The sequence below is a fragment of the Malurus melanocephalus genome, unplaced genomic scaffold (genome assembly GCF_030028575.1).
Source record: "Malurus melanocephalus ecotype Western Australia unplaced genomic scaffold, MMel_1.1 scaffold_2, whole genome shotgun sequence".
NCBI lineage: Eukaryota > Metazoa > Chordata > Aves > Passeriformes > Maluridae > Malurus > Malurus melanocephalus.
The window spans coordinates 4,383,183-4,407,287 of NW_026623234.1; the positions used below are offsets into that span (position 1 = coordinate 4,383,183).

The 24,105-nt window shown below is 39.6% G+C and overlaps 1 protein-coding gene across 1 annotated transcript; it reads left to right on the forward strand.

The window, feature by feature from the left end:
• The first annotated feature begins 33 nt into the window (after positions 1-33).
• CHP1 (calcineurin like EF-hand protein 1) lies at positions 34-19,820 on the forward strand. Its single transcript, XM_057365606.1, has 7 exons — positions 34-264; positions 6,320-6,392; positions 13,372-13,452; positions 14,731-14,858; positions 15,733-15,794; positions 16,741-16,863; positions 18,100-19,820. Exons 1-7 carry the CDS (start codon positions 198-200, stop codon positions 18,151-18,153), a joined length of 588 nt encoding a protein of 195 aa, XP_057221589.1. The 5' UTR covers positions 34-197; the 3' UTR covers positions 18,154-19,820.
• The last annotated feature ends 4,285 nt before the right edge of the window (positions 19,821-24,105 follow it).

The following is a 24,105-nucleotide window of genomic DNA, read 5'->3' on the forward strand; positions in this document are numbered from 1 at the left end:
GGGCCGGGCCGGGCCGGGCGGAGGCGGCGGGCGGGGCCGCCACAGTCGGTGCGCGCTCGCCTTCCGCCTCGGAGCAGCGGGGTGGCCGCGGTCGGGCCTGTGCCGGGGGCGGCTGTGGCACCGCTGTCGCTGCTGTTCGGCTGCGTAACTCTTCCCCCGGCGCCTCCCYTCCCTTCCCCTCGGGCCCAGCGGCGGCGATGGGTTCCCGGGCGTCCACTCTGCTGCGGGACGAGGAGATCGAGGAGATCAAGAAGGAGACGGGCTGTGAGTGTGGGGGCCCGAGTGCGGCGGTGGGGCGGGAAGTGCCGCGGGGGGCGGCGGCCGGAGCGGGGCCGCTCGCAGTCCCTCGGGCTGGGGGTGCCCTGCCCGGGGCGGCCGCGGCGTTCCYGTCGGGGCAGTGCCCGGTCCCAGCCACCCACAGCTCCCGGGGCCGGACATGTCTGGCAGGCCCGCGGAAACCTGGGAAACGCCTCCCGGTTCCCCCCCACTGCTGCTGGTAGCAGGAGCGAGATCCCAGCGGGATGGAAGGGAAGCAGTTCTCTTGATGTGTGCGGTATTGTATTCGGTCAGAGGTAGTTCCTTGGGTTTTGAAGAGTCATCTGTCTCGATGTCTGGTGCCGGAGTTTCTCTGTTTTGAGGCCGAAGAAACTCTCGTTGGATAGCAATTTTTTTTTCCTCAAGTGTAATTTGTTTCATGGGCTATCGCTAAAGTTGCCGTAAGGATATTCAGAATTAATTCTGAGTGGTATTTAAACCATAAAGGAAGTAATGTAACTTTTGAGAGAGGTGTGGTTAACWAAAAAAAAGTGAAAATTGCTGTACTAGTCAGCAACTGCAAGAGCATTATTCAAGCTGGACTCTAGTATTTGATTATTTTACCCTACAGTACTTGATCGAGTCATTCTCCATAARGATAAAATACTTTAGGGATCGCGAAACTCCAGTGTTGTTAATTTGCCTGATAGAATGGCTGCCTATCTAAGAATTCTAGCAAATACTAAATGAGAGTAAATAGGGAGCACAGATCATAACATAGATATCACTTTGCTGTTTGTTTCCCCAGGAAACTTCTCAGGTCAACATGCTCTGCTGAGCTGACATTTTTCTTCTGCATATGCTTGCTGATCTGTTAWTAGAACTTGAAAATACTTCCCTCAGTTTTCTTTCCAATATAAATGGTATCGTATATTCCTCTTAGATGTTAGTTTATTTGTGTCAGGAAAATGAGTAGATACAGGAAAGAAGTAGAAGAAAATTAAGGCAGCACTGGTGCTACTGTAGTGGCAGGCTGAGTTAACGTAGTTTCCATGACCCTTTTTCCCTCTGTCATGAAAACCTTCTACAGGAAAGCTGCGATAAACGAGAAGGAATGTCAAAGTCTGCTTATCCAGCAATAACTTACTGTGGCTTTTTTATTTTTAATCACAAAGATCATGGAGTAAAGATAGCCTCCTTTCATTTATCAAGATGCTTCAAAAACCAAGCCCCAAATCTGGAATATTCTTCCAAAAGGTTTTATGTTTTTCCTCATGCTGCTACTTAATTTATTGTCTGTGGTGTTTTATTCCTACAATTTTACTTACGTAATAGTTAAATAAATACCTATAAGATGGGTATATAGGCATCCTAAGCAATAAAACCACTTGACTCTAGTTAGYCTCTAAATGCTTTTCTTGTATCATCAGAGTGTGATCAAAGTTATGAACCATGGGTTTCAGATTTGTGACCTGAGTTTCGTTCATTTCCCCATGTTTTTATCTAGTCAATTTTATAAGTAATATCACTTTGTTAATCAACCATTAATCTCTGACTCATGCTAATCTCTGACTCATGCTTGCTTGTCATCACAGTCTGTCTCATTGACTTTATCAATTATTTTCTTCTTCTCCCCAGTCTGTAAYTGCAGTTTAGGAACATGATTTWTCTCTGCTTTTTGTACTTCTTTAGGTAGATGGAAAATGCCACCAAGCTRTTAGCACTGTTATACACTTTATATTGGCAAAAATATTTATACAAGGGGGGAAAAACCCCAAACACTGGTTATCTGGATCAAAGTTCACAGGCAGAATACTAAGGTAGTCTTACTGAWTAGACTGTGGTGGTCTGTTGTAAACTTGATGCTGATGGTTCTTTTGCTACTGAAGAGTTTGAGAAATGTCTAATGTTTTAAACATTAAGCAATCTGGCAGCATTACAAGTCCATCTTGAACTGGTGGTCTGGTAAATGCTCCCAAGGTTTCTTTTTGGGCCTCTCTATTGTGAAACATGTTTTCTACAGTTCATCTGGGATAGGTGTGAAGCACTGAGTAGAATACTTAACCAATTCGAGTGGGTTCAACTGTGGAATTATATAACTTGTGTTCAATTTTATGTAGCACGAAACTGAATAGCTGATGATACTGACAGGAGTGAGAAACTTATGTTAATATTCTTTAACAGAACAGATGAAGAACATGTAGTTTAGGGGACTTGAAGCATAGTCTTTCAGAAACTATGCAGTAATAATTAATCTCGAGTGAAATTTGCTTGAATTAAAATTCTATTTTTTTTTAATTTTGTGGTAGTGAAAAGCACTTTGTAGCATAAGTTCAGAGACATCTGCAAAGGCATCAGGTTCTCAGTAGCAGGTGTGAAGCATAAAGTTGTCAATCCTAGATCTCACRTGATGTTGTATGGAAATTGTTTGCTTTGCWTATAAACATTTTGAAATTTGAACATGGAAACACCTTGAAGTCATCTTAATTGCTTTGATATTTGAGTAACAACTGCAAGAAAACAGTTGAGAGGCCCAAGATGTTGCTTGTCTGCATTCTGTTGAAAGCTTTTGGAAAGTCATTGGAATGTAACAGTATTCAAACTATTTGGTTCACACCCTTTGTTTCCAAGCTTTAAAGCACTCTGCCTAAGGAGTAGTAATAGATTAATACTCATACCTAAATTTAGGAGAAAAAAAAGTTTGCATGGTAGCAGATAGATTTTTCTGATGGATATTTATATATTTTTCTACCTCTATAAATATATTTATATGAGTTTATGCTACTGCTGTAGGCAAGAGTGTCCAATTTCTAAAAGCTTTACAATGATTTAATGTAAGTAAAATAGAGGGTACAACTCCTAATTTAGAGATCTTGACCTTAAATTTGTAGAAGGATCTTAGTGGGGTAGCAGTATAGATAAAATGATGTTTCAGCCAGCTTTAAGCCTTAACCTTGGATTTTCAAGAAACAGTCATAAATTGCAGATCCTAATTCTCCTATGGTGTGCTGAAGACTCTTTATRTTTGCATGCAAATGCATTGAAAAATGTCCAGTGACACATCTTTTGTGAGGGATGAGAGCCAAAAGGAAATTACAACAGAACACAGTGGTGGACCTGATTCATCATCCTTTCTCATAGAGCTATGATATGCTTTTTGTCTAGTATGACGTTAGTGAAAATACCACTTCTGTCAACAGCTAYGTACTATTTCTCGCATATTAGCTGTTACAGAATTGTTCCAAAAAAAGAGATGCTGACATTAGTTTGGGAATGGTAACTGAGAAAAATTCTCATCAACTTCTTTGTTTAGAGGGAGGAGTGGGAGTGTGGGCCTTCTAATAGGAGATCTAACATCAGCCTTCTTTCACCATCAGTTTTTATGGTATCTAAAACACGAAATCAAAAATGCACAAGTTTGAAGCCTTCAGAGTACTGGTACTTGTTCTCTGTGTGTGTGTGGCTTAACTTGAAAGTGAGCAAGGTGCCCAGTCGGAYTGTAGAGAAGTTGCCTTAGGTGGTACTGTGCAAATTGCCCAATCCTATGCAAAGAATGAAAGTTGCCAAGGAGACGAGAAGGTTGGGCTTTCGGGTTATGTGTGTGTGAAAACTCAGTTGCTGGCAGGTCATGCTAAAGGAGGGAACTGCTGAACCTAAACAAGTAGCCTAGAGGAAGAAAGAACAGACCTGAAAAAAGAAATTTGCCTCACTTGTCACAGATCAAACAACTACTGTGCAATCTGTGCCCAAATAAGTTTTAGCAAATAAGAAAAGCATTGTGCATGTCCTGGCGAAGGGTTTTTAAACAACTGAATCTGAAAATGACATTAGTCCTAGTTTAACATTATAATCAAACCTTTACTGAGTAAACATTAACTTTCACTTCAGTCTTATTTCATGTATTTATTAACTTCATCAGAAGAGACTGAAAAGCCAAGATCTCCTGTAGGGACTTGTGATTTAACTGCAGCTGACAGCTAAGTACTGCACAGTTGCTTCCTTGCTCYCTGTCAAAGTAGGAGGATTGGATGAGGGGAGAAACTGGGGGAGAGGGGAGGTAAAACCCATGGGTTGAGATAAAAACAATTTAATAATTGAAATAAAGTAAAATATAATAATAATAAAAATGTTAGTGATAACAATGAGAATACTAATTGTAATGAAAAGGGAATAGAAAGAGAAATAAAACCTGAGAAAAGACAAGTGAAACACAGAACAACTGATCAGCCCCTCCCTGCCAATTCTCTCAGTTTATGCACTGAACGTGGTGTTCTGTGGGGTACAGAAGATCTATTTGGCCAGTTCAGGTCAGCTGTTCTGGCTGTGCTTCCACAGCTTTTTGAKCACCTCCTCCCTGGCAGAGCCTGGGAAACTGAGAAGCCCTTGGCTTAGGGTGAGCACTACTTAGCAACAGCCAAAACATGAGTGTGTTGTCATCATTATTCTCATATGAAACTGAAAAACTATAGCACACAGCACTGTACCAGTTACTAAGAAGAAAATGAACTCTGTCCCAGCTGAAACCAGGACAAGCATTCTTTCAATGTGAAAAGGAATTGCTATTCTATATAGGTTTATCCCACTCACATCATGGACTAAAGATCTAGTTGTCTAATGTCTTGGGTTGTCTAGTTGTTGGTAATGTTGATACAGTTATGCTGAACCTAATATTGGCTTTGTGATTTGTGTTAAAAATTACAAATTAAAAAAGTCTGCAATAACTTTCTGCTTGCTTTGTAACCCAGGTCCTTCTCAAATTTCTTTAGAAATAGGCTTTTTAATTTTTAAGTCAATGTCCTAGAAGCCTGGAAATAATTTCATGAGCATTTGGCTCCCAGGTTGGGCACAAAGGGTTACAGTGAATGGAGWAACTCAGGCTGGTGACCAAACACTAATGAGGTTSTGCAGGGCTCCACTTCGGGGCCAGTTGTCATTGACACTTTGTAAACAGCTTGGACCCAGGACCCGAAGGCTTACTAAGTAAAYTTGCCATTGGGAGGAGCTAAATTGGGAGGAGCTGTTGACTCCCTSGAAGGCAGAGACATCGTAACAGAGGGCTGGGCACCAAAGTATTGCTGGTCTAATTCCGGATCTAAAGAATATTATTAAATTTAATAATAAATCTATCTTTATMTCCAAGTTCTGAAACAAAGTCTTTCTCATCTCTGCTATMTGGTGACCAGTGACAGGTCCTGAGGGGAAAAGCATGAAGCTGTGACAGGGGAGGTTTAGGTTGGATATTAGAAAAAGTTCTTCACCCAGAGGGTTAATGGACTCTRGAAGAGGCTCCCCAGGGAAGTGATCACGGCACCAGCCTGACACACATAACAAAATGTTTGGACAATGCTCTTAGACATATAGTGTGCTTCGTGGGCATGGTGCTGTGCAGGGCCCAGATTTGGACTCAAATTTGGACTCTGATCCTTCTGGGTCAATTCCAATTCAGCTTATTCTCTTATTCTATGGACCCCAAAATGTTTTGATTTCAGCAGTCCTGTAAAGCAAGAGGAGTAAAGTAAATAGTAAAGCCTCTCTGACCACTTTCCAGATGCAGAGTAACTGAGTTGACTTTCCATCTTTAGGTGGAAAAAAGACAATGGGAGTAGAGATAAGCAAAGGAAAAGGAAAGATACTATAGCTGCAGTCTTCAGTGTCATGAATGATATAGAGGTCATCAGTGTARGCTATGTCCACATTATTTCTAGCCATAAAGGAAATAAAGAAAATAAAGTGGAACTGTGAATCAAATACTTTTTGTTTTTAATTGATACTTACTGAATCAGATAAACAAAAATTGTTAAAGATCAAAAATAGAAATGGATAGAAGACGGAGTTAGACAGATTTTTGAAAAATGAGCTAATTTGTCGATTCTTGAATATTCAGTTCTGATTTATAGCTCRAAGTCCCTAAATGCTCATTGTTATGTGCTTTCAATGTAACTGGTTCTGTGTGATCTTTTTTGAACATACCTTCTGGCAACAGCATGGTTCAGTGTAATGAGGTCTGCTCCTGTGAGGAATCATTGACATGCTCATTTGTCATCTTCTTTCTTTTTTTCTTCAGTCTCCCACAGTCAAATCACTCGCTTGTACAGTCGCTTCACCAGCCTGGACAAAGGAGAAAATGGCACTCTTAGGTGGGTAATTCAGCTGTACTTGCATTGGCACATCAGTAGGGGTGGCTTGCTGTTGCAGGATGTCTGCATGTTTTTCTTATTGGTGAMTCACTGAGGCTGTTGTAACAAATTCTTTCATATCTACTGTCTACATGCAGGATTTAATTGTTGAACTGAAATGTTCTAAGTACCAACTGCTTTTACTGTAGTGTTGAAGGTTTGTAGCAGTTAATATGAGAAAGGTCAGATTTGGCATTCAGAATTTATAAAAATATTCAGAATTGTGAAACAGTGCTTTTGGATTGTTATTTCTTAGCTTTCTTTATATGTTACTTCTAGTATTTATTATGAAAATGGTTCTGCTGTGTCATCTTTATCCTGGTTTTCATAAGAAAACATATCTATACTTACTTGTTTCTCATATCCAGTGTCTTTTAACACTACTTGGATCTGCAATCCATTTATTATACTTAACTTTGCACCTCTTGTTGAATACCCTTATCTATTARTATGCTCAAAAATAGAAGAGCTGGAACCAAGTCACGTGATTAAACATTCTATTCTTTAAAGAGGTAGTGCAGGATATTCTAAAGTCTGCAGTGTTTGTTTCCTGTCTACAATTCAAAACCTATGGAAGTGAACTGGTTTCTTACAGCTTAGTCATTTAAATAAAAATGAGTTTTAATTTATCTGCAAAATATTTTTCATTTTCATGGACCAAGTCTGCTGGAAAGAGTATTCTCAAACAAAAGGTAAACTCTKGTGAGAATGTTAAAATACATCTCTGCCTGCTGTCATTGTTCTGCAGCCTTTCCTGCTCATGGATTTTGTTTCCCATTCATCATAGGGCCAGAGTGCACAGGAAAGCTGGAGAAGAATACAGGAGAGAGTAGGAAGGGAAAAGGGACCTAGTTGTAGCATAATGAGATCTGGCTCTTAYGGAGTTAATTTCTTTCATAGCAGCACTATCCCAGTCAAATCCAGTGATTCAGGCATCACCTGAGCTTTTGTATGTGATCATGTAAAATATGACTGTAGGATGTGCTATAAACTGAAAAGCTATAGACCTACCTGTAAATGAACCTAACTGTAATGCTAGAATCACCTCTTAAAAGATCAAAGTGGCACGTTGTRAGTAAGATACAGGGTCTTTGGCAGTACTTTTGGCTTACTGCAATTTCCTTTGCTGAAGGAAATGCGCAGTTCCTTCTGGTGCCACAAATTGCTGACTTCTCAGCATCTAAGTAATTGGATGTGGAATTGTATGGTAAACAGGACTACAAAGTGATTATTTTGGGTCTCCCTCCCCTTTTCGCTTGTGTAGGTTTTGAAGCTGATTGATGCTAGTGATTTGGACTGTGGCTGTACTGTAAATTTCTAGACTTGCATAGCTGAAGGGATGACTAAATGAATTGTGTGTGTGTAAAAAATTGGTTTGGGGTGGGATAGGCAGCATCTTCCAAAAGCCCACTCTGACACTAAAGCCTATGTATTATATAAATGGTAGCATTGGTGAATCTGATSTAGATATCAGCTGATGAGATTGTGGTTAAGGTTGATGCTTTTTATGTCATTAAATCATTTGGAAAGGAACATTAACAGCCTTTTCAAACTTGACACATGGCTTTAATACTAATTGATAAAAAAGGTGATGGCTACCAGATTAATCTAGCAGAATTTGAACCTAGGAGGTTCAACTCTTCCATGTTCTCCTCTAACTCTAWATTCACTTACTGAATCCATAAGGTCTGTATAAACTTCAAAGTGATTATACTTAGTTTATGTAAGAGGAGYAATCAATTAAATATGCTATGAATGTCTGTTGCACAATGCTCAGTTTCACAGTATTATGCATCAGGAGGAGTTTGACTTCCAATGTYAATAATCATATAGGACTTAGGAAAGGAAATGGAGGTTGTTTGGAAAATCCCAGTAGTTGTGCTTATTATAATCCCTTAACATTCAGTCTTGGCCTTTAAGCATAACCTACTCTCAAACATGTCTGACTTAATAGTGGCATTGAATTTTTTAAACTTGTTCTGGTACCCACAAAATGCAGAAACTATTAGGTTTAAGTAATGGAAAACTACTTTCTGAGGAAAAAAGAATGAGGAGTATAAGAACTACAGCTTGGAAGGTCACAGATAYTGGTTTCTGAGATACAGATCAAAGAGAACTTGCTACTTTAAGTGAAGGAAAAAGAAATTATCACTTGCTTACTACCACTGAACAGTCTAGAGGATATGTCTTCTGTTTGTTTCCTGTGAGCAAGAATTATTGTTTCCGTAAGGATGACTTACACCTTTGACTTACAAATCACACATGACAAAATCACTCATGTGACTATGAATAGGAAAAGAAGTGTTAGGCATTTTTTATGGCATGAAATAAATCTTTAAATGTGTACCACCCTTCTGAAGAAGGGCAAAGTAAAGAGCTCTTTGTATAAATCTGATAGATGATGATTAATCCTGGTAGTTCTGGAACTATATCAAAAGCAGAAATCTCATAGCCAGCTGTTTCTTTCCAGTGTATCCACATGCAATTTTAAGGCACTTAGCTTTTAAAGAGTTAAATGAAATATTAGAGATGGTTATTGATAAAGATAAAACTTGGTCTTAAAAAATTTTTGGTTTTGCTTACTTTTTTTCCTCTCACATATTTATTTTCTAGGTGATGACAGCCATTTTTACCTGTAAAGRTGAAAATGTCAGGCTTACCTTCACCTTTCTTTAAAAGTGCAGAAAAATTTTATATTTTTCTTTAGCTTCACCTTTTCTAAACAAAATTAGTAAATTCCCTCAGACTTCCACCATTTGAACAAAACCATGTTACTAAAGACAGGTCCAAACTGTTCTTTTGAACATTTTTTTGTCACCTTTGATTTCAATATTGTGACATGSTGAGTTGCCAAAACAAGAGATTGATACCCTGGACATCCATAGCTACGTGTCAATTGTGAAATCTGGAACATACTTGTTCTATCTACATCCTAASTATAGCTCAGGAGGAAACTAAGTGTGCATGTTTCCTTACTTACATGCTGATTTGCAACRTGAGGAAATAGTATAGTGTGAACAGGATAAGTATGTGATTGCTTCAGTGAGTCTCCTTGTTRGGCTGGTACTGAAGTGTGCACTACACAGGAATACCTTTGTTCCAAAGTTTACTAGCAAGTAGCTCTAGACAGGCATGTATAGAGTTATAAAAGGAGATACTTACCTAAACTGCAGCCTTTGCATGTAACTTTTGTATGGAACCTCCCATTTAACAGTAGTTTCTTGTGTGCTGGGAAAATGACAGGTTAGGCACTTGAGAAGTACTTTTTACTATACAGTAATTGGTATRGCTAGTAACTGTGGAAGAAGGAAGAGCAAATGTTCTGAAAGCTGGTATCTGCACAGAATAGACACACTGAGCTGTTTATGCATATCTCATGCTTATGAAAACTGTTCACACGTGTGTCTCTTGGAGAACTTCAGAAMGCCTCTGATCTCAAGAGAAGGGTAACATGAGCCAGCCAGGCCATCTGTCAGCTAACTGAACCATCTGGGTCTGGAAAGGTGTCAGGCTTGTTCTTAATAGTTCAAACTGATACTGCAGGATTGTAAAATATAAAAGCTAGCTCTCTGAATGTGGAGTTCTTTATTTTTGCTGAAGAAAATACAAAACATTTTTAGCTTTATCTAAAATAGAAAAGACAGGAAGGATATGGGTTTGGATWGGAAAAGACAGGGTACAAGAATAGTCTATACTTCCATCTTCAACCACACTTTATCCATGCTGCCTTTTTTCTTTCCTTCCTTATTGCTCATCTAATTATCACCTTTTTACATATTTCTTGGCCTTATGTTTATGAACCATTTGGTGCTCTGATAGTTAAGCAACTTCTAACATTTGTGTAGAGCATGTGTAAGGATGGAGTTAGATGAGATGGCTGATGCAATCCTGAGAGAGGGGGATATCCTTATTCTTCTTCCATAACTTCTCCAGGCCTCCAGCACCTCATTGTCAGCTGTRGTGCTCATAGATTTTTTGAAGTTTTTGAACTGCCTCAAGCCACAAATTCAATGGAAAGATAACTGGGAGAATGGAGAGGAGCAAGGTAGGGAGTTTTTTATGGGGGATACATTAGATCATCAAAAGGTTGGATAAATGACAAAGCTGATGTTAGCAAGGGAAGGRAGCAATGCAACCTCCTCAGTAGTAACCTCTTAGATCTTTTTGATCAACTTGCATGATACATCTTACTGCTTTTAATTATTTCCTTTCTTCAAGGAATTTCTTGTTACCTGTATCCTCTGGGCATCTTTCCTTTCCTCTACCACTTCTGATCTGCATATATGTGGGTTTTTTTCCTTTCCTTTATTTTACTTTCCCTCACTTCTAGATACCCCTCTCATCCCTGCTTTGCTACCATCTAGAAGTAACAGAAGAATGAACAACCAGAAACAGAAGAAAGGGTCTTGTTGGCTTCATGCATCGTTTAGGATAAGGCAGAACCACCTTCACAGTAGGGATCTGCTCTATGCCTTGGAGGGTATACTCATGCTTAGGAATACTTGTATTGCTTAGAACCTACAAACTCTTCCCTGGAAAGTACATATACTTATGAATAYGCTGGCATATATATTAAATGGTTGGCCTGCATAATGTTCACATGCAATTAAAGGTTGCTTTGCATGTTGCATTTAAGCAAGGATTTCATAAGAGCCAAGTTCATGGAAAGATACCTTAGAAGAGCCTTGTTGCCCATGAACACATAAGAAKCAGAGGGTATTAAATTTCCTTTAAGCACCAGCTTCAACCAGGTGAAGTTGGTCCCTAATGACTGCAGGAAAGCTTAGTTTTATAAAGTGGAGAATAGCTTACCACTCACATTCATTTGCTTTTATGGCTGTTGCAGCTATTTCAGTTATAGCACTCACTCAGTAATGTGCTCTTAATAAGTAAAAGTGCTCTACTGCAATCCTGGTAATGACAGGACAAATAGATTTGAAACCTGGGGAATTATTTGTGGTTAATTGTTAATCTCCTGTTAGGAAACAGAATAACTGGATGCTGAAATGCCAAGTGTATACTGAGGCTGAATAATAAAATGTAGTGATATGTAGGTAAAAAATTCTGAAGCATTAGGATTTTGCTCTACATGGAATAGAGGGCCGCTGCTGCTTTTAGGTTATAAAGTTAGCATTGACACTGAAGCTCTGTTGTTAAAATATTGTTATTAGGACATAGCCTTTCCACATCACTGCATSTCCTGCGTAAATCACTAATGCATACTTTGCCCTTCAGCTATAGCTTAAAATGCAAGCAAGTCCTGAAGAGTCTGGTAACAAGTTGATCATGCTAAACAGATGTTAACTTTGCCTATTAAAAATAACTTGGACTGGTCAGAGCAGAAGTTTGCTGGGATAACTTAAAAATATGGCCAGATCGCCCTGTTAGAAGGTCAAACAGTTTGACCACATTGTAACAGATGCATTGTAATTGGGARTCTTAACTGTGCTGTGGTGGTGACTGGGTGCAAGAGAATACATTTAAAACTAGAATGTCTTGCTTCTCTGCCTTTCCCAAGCTAAAAAATCACCTGGTGATAAGGTCAGCCAATTTCTCTTTTACTCTGTCTTTAATATCACAGGATTTTAAAAGGTTAGTATATTTAAATATTATCAAAATTTATTTGTATTTACTTTAGTGCACCAATTTTTTTGGTTTAATCATGTAATGAATCAGACCTCGTTGTCAGTTTATTTAATGACCATAGTTTTGAAAAGTATAAAACATTCAGTAACCAAGTTTGAGACCTTGACCCCAACTTCAAAACCAGCAGGACTGCATTTGACTTGAAGGGAACTGCCAGTATTTCTGGAGGTYGGGCAGGAAATGTCAAGTTATGCATGCAGAGAGAATAGGGTGGAGTTTTTTTACAGTTTTACCCCCTTGCTGTTTGTAATTTAAAATCTAAATTACTATGAAGTACATAGTGTACTAACTGATAAGTTGCTGTGTTCTGTTGTAGTGAAAAAAACAACCAAACCTGCTCACTAAGACACATTTGCTGTGTCTGCCTTGGTCACACCAAGATTATCCCATTTTCCTGTTACTGATGTTCTGTTACGTTAAAAGAGAAGAGAAAATATTAGTGCAATTCTAATAGGAGAGTGAAGCCTATGTTCATATCATACTGTTCCAAAATGTGTATRTAGTACAACTCATGATGTCTTTCAGATCAGAAGAATCCATAACAATGTAAGCATAGCTGTATTTATATTGTGCTGTGTACATACAAYCATAAGCAGAAAAGAGAATGGCTGGCAAGAGCATTTAGTATTTATTTGCCTGCRCTGATGGAGTTATAYCTGGTRTACAGGYGCTGGTAAAAGTGTAAMTTTACTACTTTAAAATAGGAGTACTGCTTGGTTGAAGCTAAAATAATCTGAAATTTGGCCCTTACAATAAGATACAGATTTGTTGTGTAAACAAACAAATCTATTGGAAATGCTAATGCTAATGCTGTAGCTTGCAGAAGTATGGTATTCTTCCAGAATCTGAAATGAGGCAGTCTGGAAAAGTCATRACAACTCATATGATTTAGTACCAAAATAATTATTGAAAAACCCCAATCAATATTTTCATCTTGGAGCCATAGTTTCTTTCAAAGCAACTTCAGAAGCTTTCCTTTTCTTACATTGCAAACTAGTTGGCATCATGGCAGTAAGGTTTCCAGCACAAACAATATTAGTGTCTGAGAAATGTTGTTAACATGATAAATGAGCACTGCTAGTTTGTAATGGAATATAGGTTTGGCATTGTCTTTTGCTTTATTTTGTGCCATTAGTCATAAAGGAAACATAATTTAAAAAGTTGCATTTTCAAAATCATCAAGTGTCTTGCTGCAGAAATAGAATTCCATGGATGTTTAACTGTGAATTCTTTATAAACAGTTTCTTCTCTGACTTGAACTTTATGCAGACTTCTTGTGTTCTCTCTTACTTAGCCGTGAAGACTTCCAGCGGATTCCAGAGCTTGCCATCAACCCACTGGGAGACAGAATTATCAATGCCTTCTTTCCAGAAGGGTGAGTTTCAACAAACTGAATTTGTGAGCAGGCACAAAATTTGTAGTTTGTTAGAAGTTTTCATTGGAGTGAAATGCTGATAATTAAAGCACAGAATTTGAATTTGCTTACAACTGAACACCTCAAAGTTGCCATGCAGTGTGTAGGTACATTGTTTCCTCCGCATATTTTCATTCCCCAATGAGAAATACCTTATGCCTTTACAAGACTTTTTTTGTGCTTTATTTATTGACAAACTCAGGCTTATGTCACAGTTTTCCGCTCTTCTTCCTAAACTGCAGAACACTTCTGAAGAAATTCCAGGCCCTGTATGAACTTGGATTCTTAAAGCAAACTTGTATCAACACTATTTTGTGTTAAGTAGCATTGCAATTAACTAATTTGATCTTATTTTATCTTATACAGTAAGTGTACTGTTAAGTAAGTGTACTGTAAGTGTATTGTTATTAGATTGGCTTTTTTGGTTGGTTGATTTTAGGTTTTTATTACATTTAAGACATAGGTTATGACACTTCTAACACAARTCCAAAAAGATGATCAAATTTGCTGTATTGTCTCCATTATACCCCTTTTGATTGTTCTATGGACTCTGCTTCCCTTCTTGAACAGTTACGATTACTGATTGGAGATCCAATTGTCTAATCAAGTCATAACATTAGCTAAAACCAGGCAGGGTTTACTGGATAGAAAGCAGGCATCCTGGAAAGTAGTTGCATAGCTGGTTCCCACAGAAACTGSAGAACTCTGTCAGTCAAGAGCAGGGAGCAATGACAGCTCCAAAGGCAGGAGCCCAGAGTGACAGCAAAGCTGGAAAGGATGATGTACTTGCTGGAGAAGGCCACGTATCTGAGCAAAAAAAGCAGAGCAGGTCCAGTGACTGTTGTCAGGTCAACCAACAGTCCAGTACTTGACAGTGGTGAAACTAGTTCGAAGTCAATCCAGGGAATCAGGGTCCAGATCAGCAAGATACATTGCTGTATTCAGGCATAGCAACAGCATAGCCCACGCAGGGGCTAAGGGTGAGAGGCTTCAGCTTAAACAGATTTTGCAGGCAGGAGAAGGGGAGGCCTCAGTAAGACTGCTCACAGCTTGTTTTACACATCATACTTCATAACAGCATGATCCCAGCTTGCAACATCATAGGCAGCCAAACCCTGGGGAGGTGGGAATGGAAGAGTTCATGTGGTCTTGATGCTTTACACATTAATAGTCCTCTTTACTGCAATGAAGAGCCTGTGTAAGGTATGTAAAAACTGACCTGCTGAAATGCTCATGCAGAGAGGACCAGGTGAATTTCCGTGGATTCATGAGGACACTAGCCCACTTCCGACCCATAGAAGATAATGAAAAGAGCAAAGACCAGAATGGACCAGAACCACTAAACAGCAGAAGTAACAAGCTCCACTGTAAGAAATGTTAACTTTCCTATGGAATCAATTATTTCCTTCTTCTTTTTGGTTGGGTTGGGGGGTTTTTTCCCCCTAGGAAGGGAGGAAAGGGGCTTGGGATCTTCTGCACAGTTGTTTCCTGGGGAATTATATCTTCTAAGGCCAGAATTTTTTAAAATTTACTTGGACGCTTACCTGTTCAGAATGTCAACCATTGAGCCATTGTTATATTAGAATTTGGTAGAATTGAATAATATGTACACTTTGCAAAATGTCTCAGAAGTATTCAAAAATGGTTTGTATTCAAAATTATTTCAGATTTAGATGCCAGTCCCATACATGAATGAGCTTTTCTGTTTATTTCTCCAGTTCTTCTATAYAGTACAGTGTTTTTCCCCCCACCGTCAGCTAAGTACTTTCTTAAGTATTTGGATGTCTGCCTACAGTATATGAGCAGAATGCTCACTCTTGCTAATCAAAGTTGGCAACAGTCCTCAGATCACTTAAAATTTCTGTCACATCTCAYCTAGAATATAGTCAAACAGACTGAATGGTAATGTAAAAACGGTTGGCTCTGAAATTATAGGATTGAATGTATCTTAGTGATAATTGTTCTTCCAAGACTTGGGGCTTTGAGGAAACATCCTGCAAGAAGAGTGCTTCTGAACATAAAATTTTTCTATTATTGGCAATAATGGCATTCCTGTGTGTGGAAATAACACTTMATGGAACTGAGCATCTGTTTTATGGTGAATTAAAATTCTAAGCTAATCCTCTTAAAATAATTTACAAGTATTTAGTTTTGTTGTTTTTCTTTTAGATAAATCTATTGTTATGAAGAAAAATAATGGCACTTGAATTCAACKGCTCTTTCTTTCTTTTTCCCATGTAGTTGCTTTTCGATTATATGATCTAGATAAAGATGACAAGATTTCCAGGGATGAGCTGCTCCAGGTAAATAGCACAGAGCTGCTTTGAATGACTCAATCATGACCTTCTCTGTGACTTCATACCCACTTAGAAGAGCAGAGTTGCAACAGTTTTCTCAAAAGAACTGCTASAGTAATGTGGTGGCTTTGCTTACCTCTGCCTTAAAGCTTTAGATACAGTATGGGACTTTAATCTCATTTGGTAGGCTAGGCAGATCCTGTTGAAGTGATACCTAAATATTCAACAAATACACTAAGCCCCTTAAGAACCACCTTCTATAACTTTCAAAGGTGCTTCTAAAAGGACTTCAAAAGGATAGTCACTGAAGTGGATTAGGTTGTTTGAAAGATCCTCTGTGCATCCTCTCAATAGAATAAAACTTCTTGAAATTGCAGCAAAGGTAATCAAAGTTCATCAGTGTTGCATATATATGAAACTAGGCTTGTGCTAGGAGTAATTACATGCTACTAATCCTGGGAAGTACACATGGCAATTTGTGGTTCCTGATGTAAGACAAAAGATTTGCTTTTGACTGGCACTGCCCTCTTCTATCTGCTCCGAAAATGCTGTACTGACTGTGGAGAGTAATGGCAGTTATCACTGGACCATGTACTTTTAAGATTCCTGAAGGCACCTATCTCAAACAGCACATATTCAATCAAATGCTGGTATGGTTTCTGGGGACAAAAAACAAGCATTGGACAAAATGACTCATTCCTAGTTCCCAAAGTTTTCTCTTGCTTCTGCCTCTTCCTCCTGCCTAATGAAAAAGCAGGATTCTTTGTCGATGGTGGCTGCAAAAGACACGTGTATGTCCTGAAAGACTTAATGTACAGAGGACAACAGAAATCTGTCTAGAAATTACTTCTATGAAAATCTTGTGTAGTGTTACTTTGACAGTACATACAAGAAGAAAGCACTAAAAAGATTYCTGTTCCTATGTCAATAATGGTTATTTTGTATGCTACAGGTATTACGGATGATGGTTGGTGTAAATATTTCTGATGAACAGCTGGGCAGCATTGCTGACAGGACAATCCAGGAAGCTGATCAAGATGGAGATAGTGCCATCTCTTTTGCAGAATTTGTAAAGGTTTGTAAACTATATTTTTAGTGACTAAAKAAAACGGCTCAGTTAGAGCAAGTCGTTTGGACTTAAATGCAAATGCAGAGAGGAAATTATTGAAATAGTTGTGCCTGCATTTGGGCAAAGCCTTCTGGTAGTTTTTTCTTGCCTTTATTGGTCATGTTTCGGGGTTTTTTTAATACTGTCAGGGTGCTAATAATTAGTCCATATTTTCTTTATACTCTTACATAAAGCTACAGTCCTGAATATACTGAATAATTTTCACTTTTTTTTTGCAACTGCTGCTTTCTACACAAGTAACCTGACTTTCACAATTAGAACAGATCAATTCTTCAGCTGTAATAGCACTGATCAGTATTCATGTGTAGATTTCATCTGTAAGCAATACAACTAATAGCAATATTCAAGTTCTTAGCTCTAGCACTTTGAATTACATGTTTTGACAGTCAGAAATAAGTAATAGTAGGGAGCCATTAGATAGTCAGTGGAGAAAGTTGTCCTATAGCAGAAAAATTTCAACTGATGCTACTGACAAGAGGAACTAGACTYACCTTGGAGATGACAAAAAGGCAACAGAAAGAAGTTGCAGGACAGGAAATTGTGGTTTGCTTTAATGAAAACATTTTACCAAGAGGATGGTCATAGTTTCTGAAAGGTGTATAAATTCATCCCTTGGAGATATTTAAAGCTTAGCCAGGACAAGGCCTTGAGCAATCTGATTTAGCAGGTCCTGCATTAAGTAGGTTTTCAAATGTAAATTACTCTCATCGTGAAGAAGTCTACTGCCTGAAACAGTCTGGAGCAGAGTAGTGTCTTTGTGCCTATGTTACTTCAATTTAGTGAATGAACTTGCCATCCCAGTTTTACAAGGATCTACATTAGTGGTGCTCTGGTCTTGATTTTTGCTCTTCAGTGATTGCTCATGTCCCTTTCTTTACTCAGTTCTCCATTGTGGTTCCTGGCTGGGCATTACCACACAATCTAGTTGTGGAAATCCAGGCCTGTCTGTGCTGTTGGCAGCATTAGTTACATTTGACAGCCTTCTTGTGGCTTCGGTGGCTGAAGTTCCTTCCCTTGGAAGGATCTTAGTGCACAATGAGAAACAGCAGTCTCTAGATGAAGGACTGGCATACTGAATTTAACACATCCCATGTTCCTGCCCGTTTCCTCAATACTAGAATAASAAACCTTGTAGGAGAAATGTACAGTAACTTAAGTAGCTGTTTCTCAATTYTATTGCAGGTTTTGGAGAAGGTGGATGTAGAGCAGAAAATGAGCATTCGATTTCTTCACTGATGGATGGAGAGCCTATTCCTTTCTACTCCAACTATGTAATGACTAGAACTTCGTTTTCTCCTTAGCACCACACCCCAGTGCATTGCTACTGGTGCATATACAATACATCTCCAATCCCTCCCTGATTTGTTCTACTAATGTGAACATTCCTTGTGCATCAGGAACAAAGGGAAATGGCTGCCATGCAACTTGGAAAAGGAGCTTTTTTTAATGTTTTCCATCCTGGGTTTTTTGCCCTTTCTCTTGTCTCCTTCTGCACTACTGTTTCAGTAAAAGTGTCTCTCCTTATGCACTATGTTTAATCTACAAACTGATTCTTCTGAGCTCTGAATCTGAGAATGGAAAAATGGGAACATGCCACAGAAGTGCCCTCTGAACCATTTCGGAGACAAGCATCTACTCAAATACTAGGTGCATTGATAATGATTCACTTTTGCCATATTACAGCTGCCTTTTCTTTTTTGTATTTTTTTGCCCCTTTCCTATTTGGCTCTTTACATGGAGATTTGTTTCTTCACTGCTTTTAAATCTGCCTTTTACTTGAGAACTTCTCAATTTCTATGGCTTCATTGTACAACTAGCACAAATGCATGATGATAGCTTAGAGTACTTTAAAGTGCTGTGAATAGATTTTGTTCTTTGTGGAATGAATTCACAGGGACAATAGGAGAATCTGTGGTGGGGACAAGCGGTGGTGTTCTTAAAAGGAATAGGAATTCTGCACTAAGTCACTTAAACCGTTGAAGTAGCAGAGGCAGAAACTTGTTTCTTTCCTTTGCATAGCTTGTAGGCTTGACAGCCAGTGGACCATGAAGTGTCCTCTCCATACTGTTTTTGTCTAGGATCCCTCCTCTCATTAGGGTAGTTTTCCTTCTGTAAGTGTAAATTTGTTTACCAGTGTACAAAATGCAAGAAAACCWGTCATGCCAAAATCTGAATTTATGGTTCTGTAACTGCCCCCTGGTAATAGTGTCATGAAACATGAAATCATGAAACTGATTTCATGCATTTTTTTTTCCCAATTATAATGGCCTTCGTAGTGGGTAATTATTTATATTTTCTGGTATGAAAGTTCCAGTCTGTTATATTTGTGTTGAGGRTGGTAGCTGTATTTAAGAAAGCTCTGGCACAAGAATATAATTTTGGAAAGTTCATATTATCCCAGATATTTCAGAATGTATTTCTATACAAATCTCTTTGCAAGTGTAAGATGATGAATACGATTAATATAATGTTGATAAATTCAAGAGATGAAAATTCTTGAAGGTTCAGGAGTAACAATTTTCTGTGGCTAAATTGACAAATGATCTTGTGTWGTTCAGCTGGAGTATTTAACAATCTGGGAGAGCCTTCCAATAAAACCAAAAAACCCTGGGAGCTTCTTAATTGAAGAATCGGTGTTGTAACTGCTTCTCTGTCATGTGTTAACGTTTCTATAAATACTTACCAGTCTCAAACTACTCTCAAATGTGCATTTCCTTTTTTCTCAGTTCCTTTAATCATCACTTTTGGTGACGAATAACATGCAAGTCCCTAAAGGATTTTTTATTTCTTTTGAATGAAGGAATTCAAAAGTAAAATGATGCAATTCATGACTTTGCAGAGTGCAGCACAATTCCAGAAAKAAATGTAAATTAAAAACCTCTACTTTGTCTGAGAAAGAAACATTATAGTTTTATACCATTTCAATGTAAAATAGGAATGTGCTATGGAACAGTGCTAATGGATTGAAAAGTAAAAAGTGCTTGTAGATTTTGTGATTTGCTTAAAAGTAGGCATTGTTCTCCTCTGGCTCTATAGTTGTAATCTACAGTTGTGCCTTATTGTCCCAGTGAGACTGGATATTGTATTTATCAATCCATAAATAAACCTTCCACTGTACAAACAAAAAACAAAGCCAAACCAACCCCCAACTGTTCCTGTCTAGTAACCAACTATCCTTTAATTACTGGAAAAGGTAAATACCAGTAAGAATGGTGCTACCAGGCCTTACAGATGAGGTCCTTACAACTTGTTTGCAGAGTATTGATAATTCTTTATTCTGCTGGCAGAAACCAGTGCAAAACATGAGCTGCAGAAGAGGACACACACATAATTGTGCACTACGGATCCTGTAACAACATGAGCTTTACACCTTCCCATGATTTCAAATTAGGCTTTTGATTTGGGCTTTTTCCCCCCTCCCCATAGTTTTGTAGGGTTGCTCTAATTAAGGGTATGTAATACCAGAAGTGGTTCATGACATCTGTTCTTACAAGCTCCCCCCTCAGGTGTCATATTTTTGCTAATGGGCTTGAAAGTGGACACAAATGGTCTAACAGTTGCACTGCAAAAAACCCCAAAACATAATCAAAGAACAACTAACCTTCCCCCAATAAATAAAAGAGTGCCCCAACTATCAGAATCTAACTTTGCTATTAGCAAAATAAATCACATGTAAGCAACTATCTTACTCAATATTCTGATATCTATATATCTGACATCTAGTTTAAAAACTATAGTGGCAGAGAGTAAGAGGAGTTTGAGAGACCTGAGATCTTAAAATTGTGAAATTTAAAATTGTTCAAAACTGAGCTGTACAGATACAAACAAATATCCACAAAAGTATTTTTAGTGTACCTGGTTGCTTATAGAAGTATTTTAAGTTGTCTTGAGAACGAAGGTCATCTTGAAGGTGAAAGTGTGGAAGACGGATAAGGTTGGTAGCTCAGAGGCAGAACTACTTTATATTTTACCTTTGTCTTTTGAAAAAGTAGTATAAATAATAGGATTTTAAATACAGATGAACCATTCTGTAGTCTTCTGAAAGTCTAATTTCAAGTCTGCAGCAGCCATGAGCTTATGTTCAGACTGTGGAGGTTTGACTGCAGAAGTATGTGGTTGGAACCGATCACCAGAGTATTCTGAAGACTGTAAAAAGAAGAAATAGGTTTGATATCTAATCAACGCTGAAACGTGGCAAATGAGTTTTCTTAAATACCTTTAGGCCCCTTAGCTTGAGTGAAAGAAAATCCAGATACAGGATTTGACTCATGAAGAGCAGGAATAAAAATCATGTTAGTTTCTGTAACTTGACAATGGAACATACAAGTCTGCTTTTGTTTCTTTGAAACTACAGCTTTGGTTGTAAATAGAATGCAGGTATAATATTTAAGCAGGCAGAAGTGTTTCATTTCAGTATGCTCTAAAACGTGACACGGTAGAAAAGCTTGTGTTAAATGTTTAACACGTGTTAAGATTTCGAGAGAAACGGCTTGTAGTAATTGTGATGAATCACGGTGAGATGGGGGTGTTTCTCCAACGTTTTCTGAATGGGTTCGTACTCCTCTTCACACTGTTCAATATTCATCCACCCGTCAGCATAAAGTGCAAAATTACCGCTGCTAAAAAAAAATAAAAATAAATTATTTTTTGCGGATGACACAAACTCGGCAGAATGACTGAAGGCAGAATGACTGAAGGCCGCCTTTCGGGGCAACCACGATGCTCAGCGAGCTCAGCAGGGGCTGAAGGGCCGCTGCACAGAGASCCCGCGTCCCCCGGCCCCTTTCCTCCCGGACGGGGTGCTCCGGGGCCGGTATTTCAGCGCCCCCATCTTGCCGTCCTCCCGGAGCGGCCCCTTTAAATTCCCCTGGAGGTCACCAGAGGACTCGCCGCGGGCCAGTCCCGCTCGTGCCGCTCGAGCCAATCCCCTTCCTGTGTCCTCCCCGGGGCCAATCAGACAAGGAAGCCTTAGAGGCGGGAGGTCGCCCTTGTTGATKGACGGCTCTGCTGGCCAATGGCCGCCCAGAGGGGGCGGCTGATGCATAGGCACGTCCCCCAATAGGCTCGCGGCCGAGTGGGTGGGCCCGGGCGCAGCGGGCCCTCGCCGGGCGGCCGCGGGAAGGAGGGGAAGATGGCGGAGTGAGGGGCGGAGGAGGCGGAGGGGCCGGGCCGGCCTCGGCCCCGCGGCCTTGGCCGCGCTCAGGTGAGTGCAGCGGGAGCAGCGGCCGCGTGCAGCCCGGAGCCTGGTGCCGGATCCGTGACTGGGCTGGGAGCGGGCGCCCGCGCACCTTCCCCRTCCCGCCCCGTGATTGGGCTGGGCCCGGGCCCGGGCTCGTTCCCGCGGCGCCGGGCCGGAGCGGTGGGATCGCCTGGCTGCCCTCGCCGCGTCGGCCCCGGGCCAGGAGCGGGACGGTGTCTGTGTGGGGGCGGGCCGGCGCCGGAGCCGGGTGGCTCCGACCCGCCCGTCCCCCTGCAAAGTCCGAGGAACTTCGGAGCTGGGGATGAGGGCGTCCTGCAGCTCCGGCGCCGGGCTGCGGCAGATGGCCGAGCGGGAGAGCCTGTTCCCTGCACAGCGATACCCCGCAGGCGACTGGGAATAGCTGCGGCTGGCAGCGGCGTGGGGACGGGAAACCTAAATGTGTCGTCTGAAATGAGATTTCGCATCTTTGGCTGCACACATATCGCTGAATACAGCYACGCCGCTGTTAGCATTATTCATGCGATCTGTCTGCCCAAATAATTCTGCTAATTTGAATGGTGATATGCTTTTATGATGTCTGTAATGCTTACACAGGAGTGCAAAAAGAGGATGGCTTCCAAATTGTTTGACAAAACCAGAAGGTACAAATAATCTACCCTGCAAAACAAGTTCTATGGAAAGTGGAGAGATTATAGTGGAATTTGGTTTAGCCTTATAAATTCATGTGATTGTTGATAATAAGGTAAAAAGAATTTAATGCACCATGAAATGTGAAACCATTGCTAAACCCACTATCGTGTTTAGGTTACTACCATGCAGGTCAGGTATGTCCTGAATTCTTCAGGATTGTCTGGGGTATTTTGTACTGGAGAATGCTATTTAGTTTAAATTTGAAGGAAAAGAAAAAAGCAGGGGGTGGGAGATCAACATTTCTTGGTGAAAGCAAAAGAATTAGTGTCACTAGCATGAGGTTCTTTGTGTTCCATAATTAAAAGCAGTTTTTTAAATCACGAGTTTGTSATAGAATTGTGACTGCATTTTCAGTCTGCATATCAGGTAAAAGAAAAAATTTGAAATGGTTAAATGAGAAGTACAGCTTTAGATCTTGAGGAGATAAGGTGTGTTAGCACACATGACCCAATAATGAGATAGTTGTATGTAACTGATTAAATAACTCAAAAGACATATAAGCATGTCTGTCACAATTAATTCTGAGAGCAGTTAGGTCCTTATAAGAAAAATTTCTAATGAACATTTGACTGGTTTTTGTGTGCTACATTACTCATGTAGTAACAGTATTAGCAGCTTAGGAGCAACATAACATTAAGGTACAGTATGCTGTACTGATGATTATTCCTACTTATATATGTCTGTGTACTAATTTTTAAAATCTGCCAGGGTATTTGTCTCTGGCATACTACGTAAAAAGATGATTCTGTTTTATATTGTCATTAAAAGAATAATAAGCAATCAGCTTGCTTTCATGTGAAGTTGTACACTACTTTAGCAGTAAGAAATTAATTTGGATTACTGTTTATTTCTAATGGTTTTCAGTGCMTAAGAGCTGTGAGAATAGTATCTTCAAATAATAAAATCAGAATTTCCTGTTGCCCTGGTATATGTCAAATCAATACGCATTGCTTTACAGTCTTGCCCACAGTGCTGTGAGTCTGTAGTGTGAAAACTGGCATGAATAGGCTATGCGTCTCATGAGGGTGACCTCTAATTCAGGGGTGTCAAAAGTCRTGGGCCAGCCAAGGCTAAAAAATCCTGACTGAGTTTGTGAAGAGTCTGGAGTATCACTTGAACACCTCCCACGTTCATTCTTGAAAAGGAGTAGTGTTTGAAAGCAGTCCTGACATGCCAGAGGTTGTGTGAGTGCAAGATACAAGGCCTGCACAGTCTTCAGAGGATGAAAAAAAAAAAAAAAGAGGATTTTTCTAAAATAGGATGTGGAAGAAGCGTTGTTCCTTTGCCTGAACAGTGTT

Bases quoted from the DNA above. Each gene is read 5' to 3' on its own strand.
- CHP1 (XM_057365606.1), top strand. From the start codon at position 198: ATGGGTTCCCGGGCGTCCACTCTGCTGCGGGACGAGGAGATCGAGGAG. The intron at 13,453-14,730 runs GTGAGTTTCAAC...ATGCTCATGCAG, and splicing joins AATGCCTTCTTTCCAGAAGG to AGAGGACCAGGTGAATTTCC. The intron at 14,859-15,732 runs GTAAGAAATGTT...TTTCCCATGTAG, and splicing joins CAGAAGTAACAAGCTCCACT to TTGCTTTTCGATTATATGAT.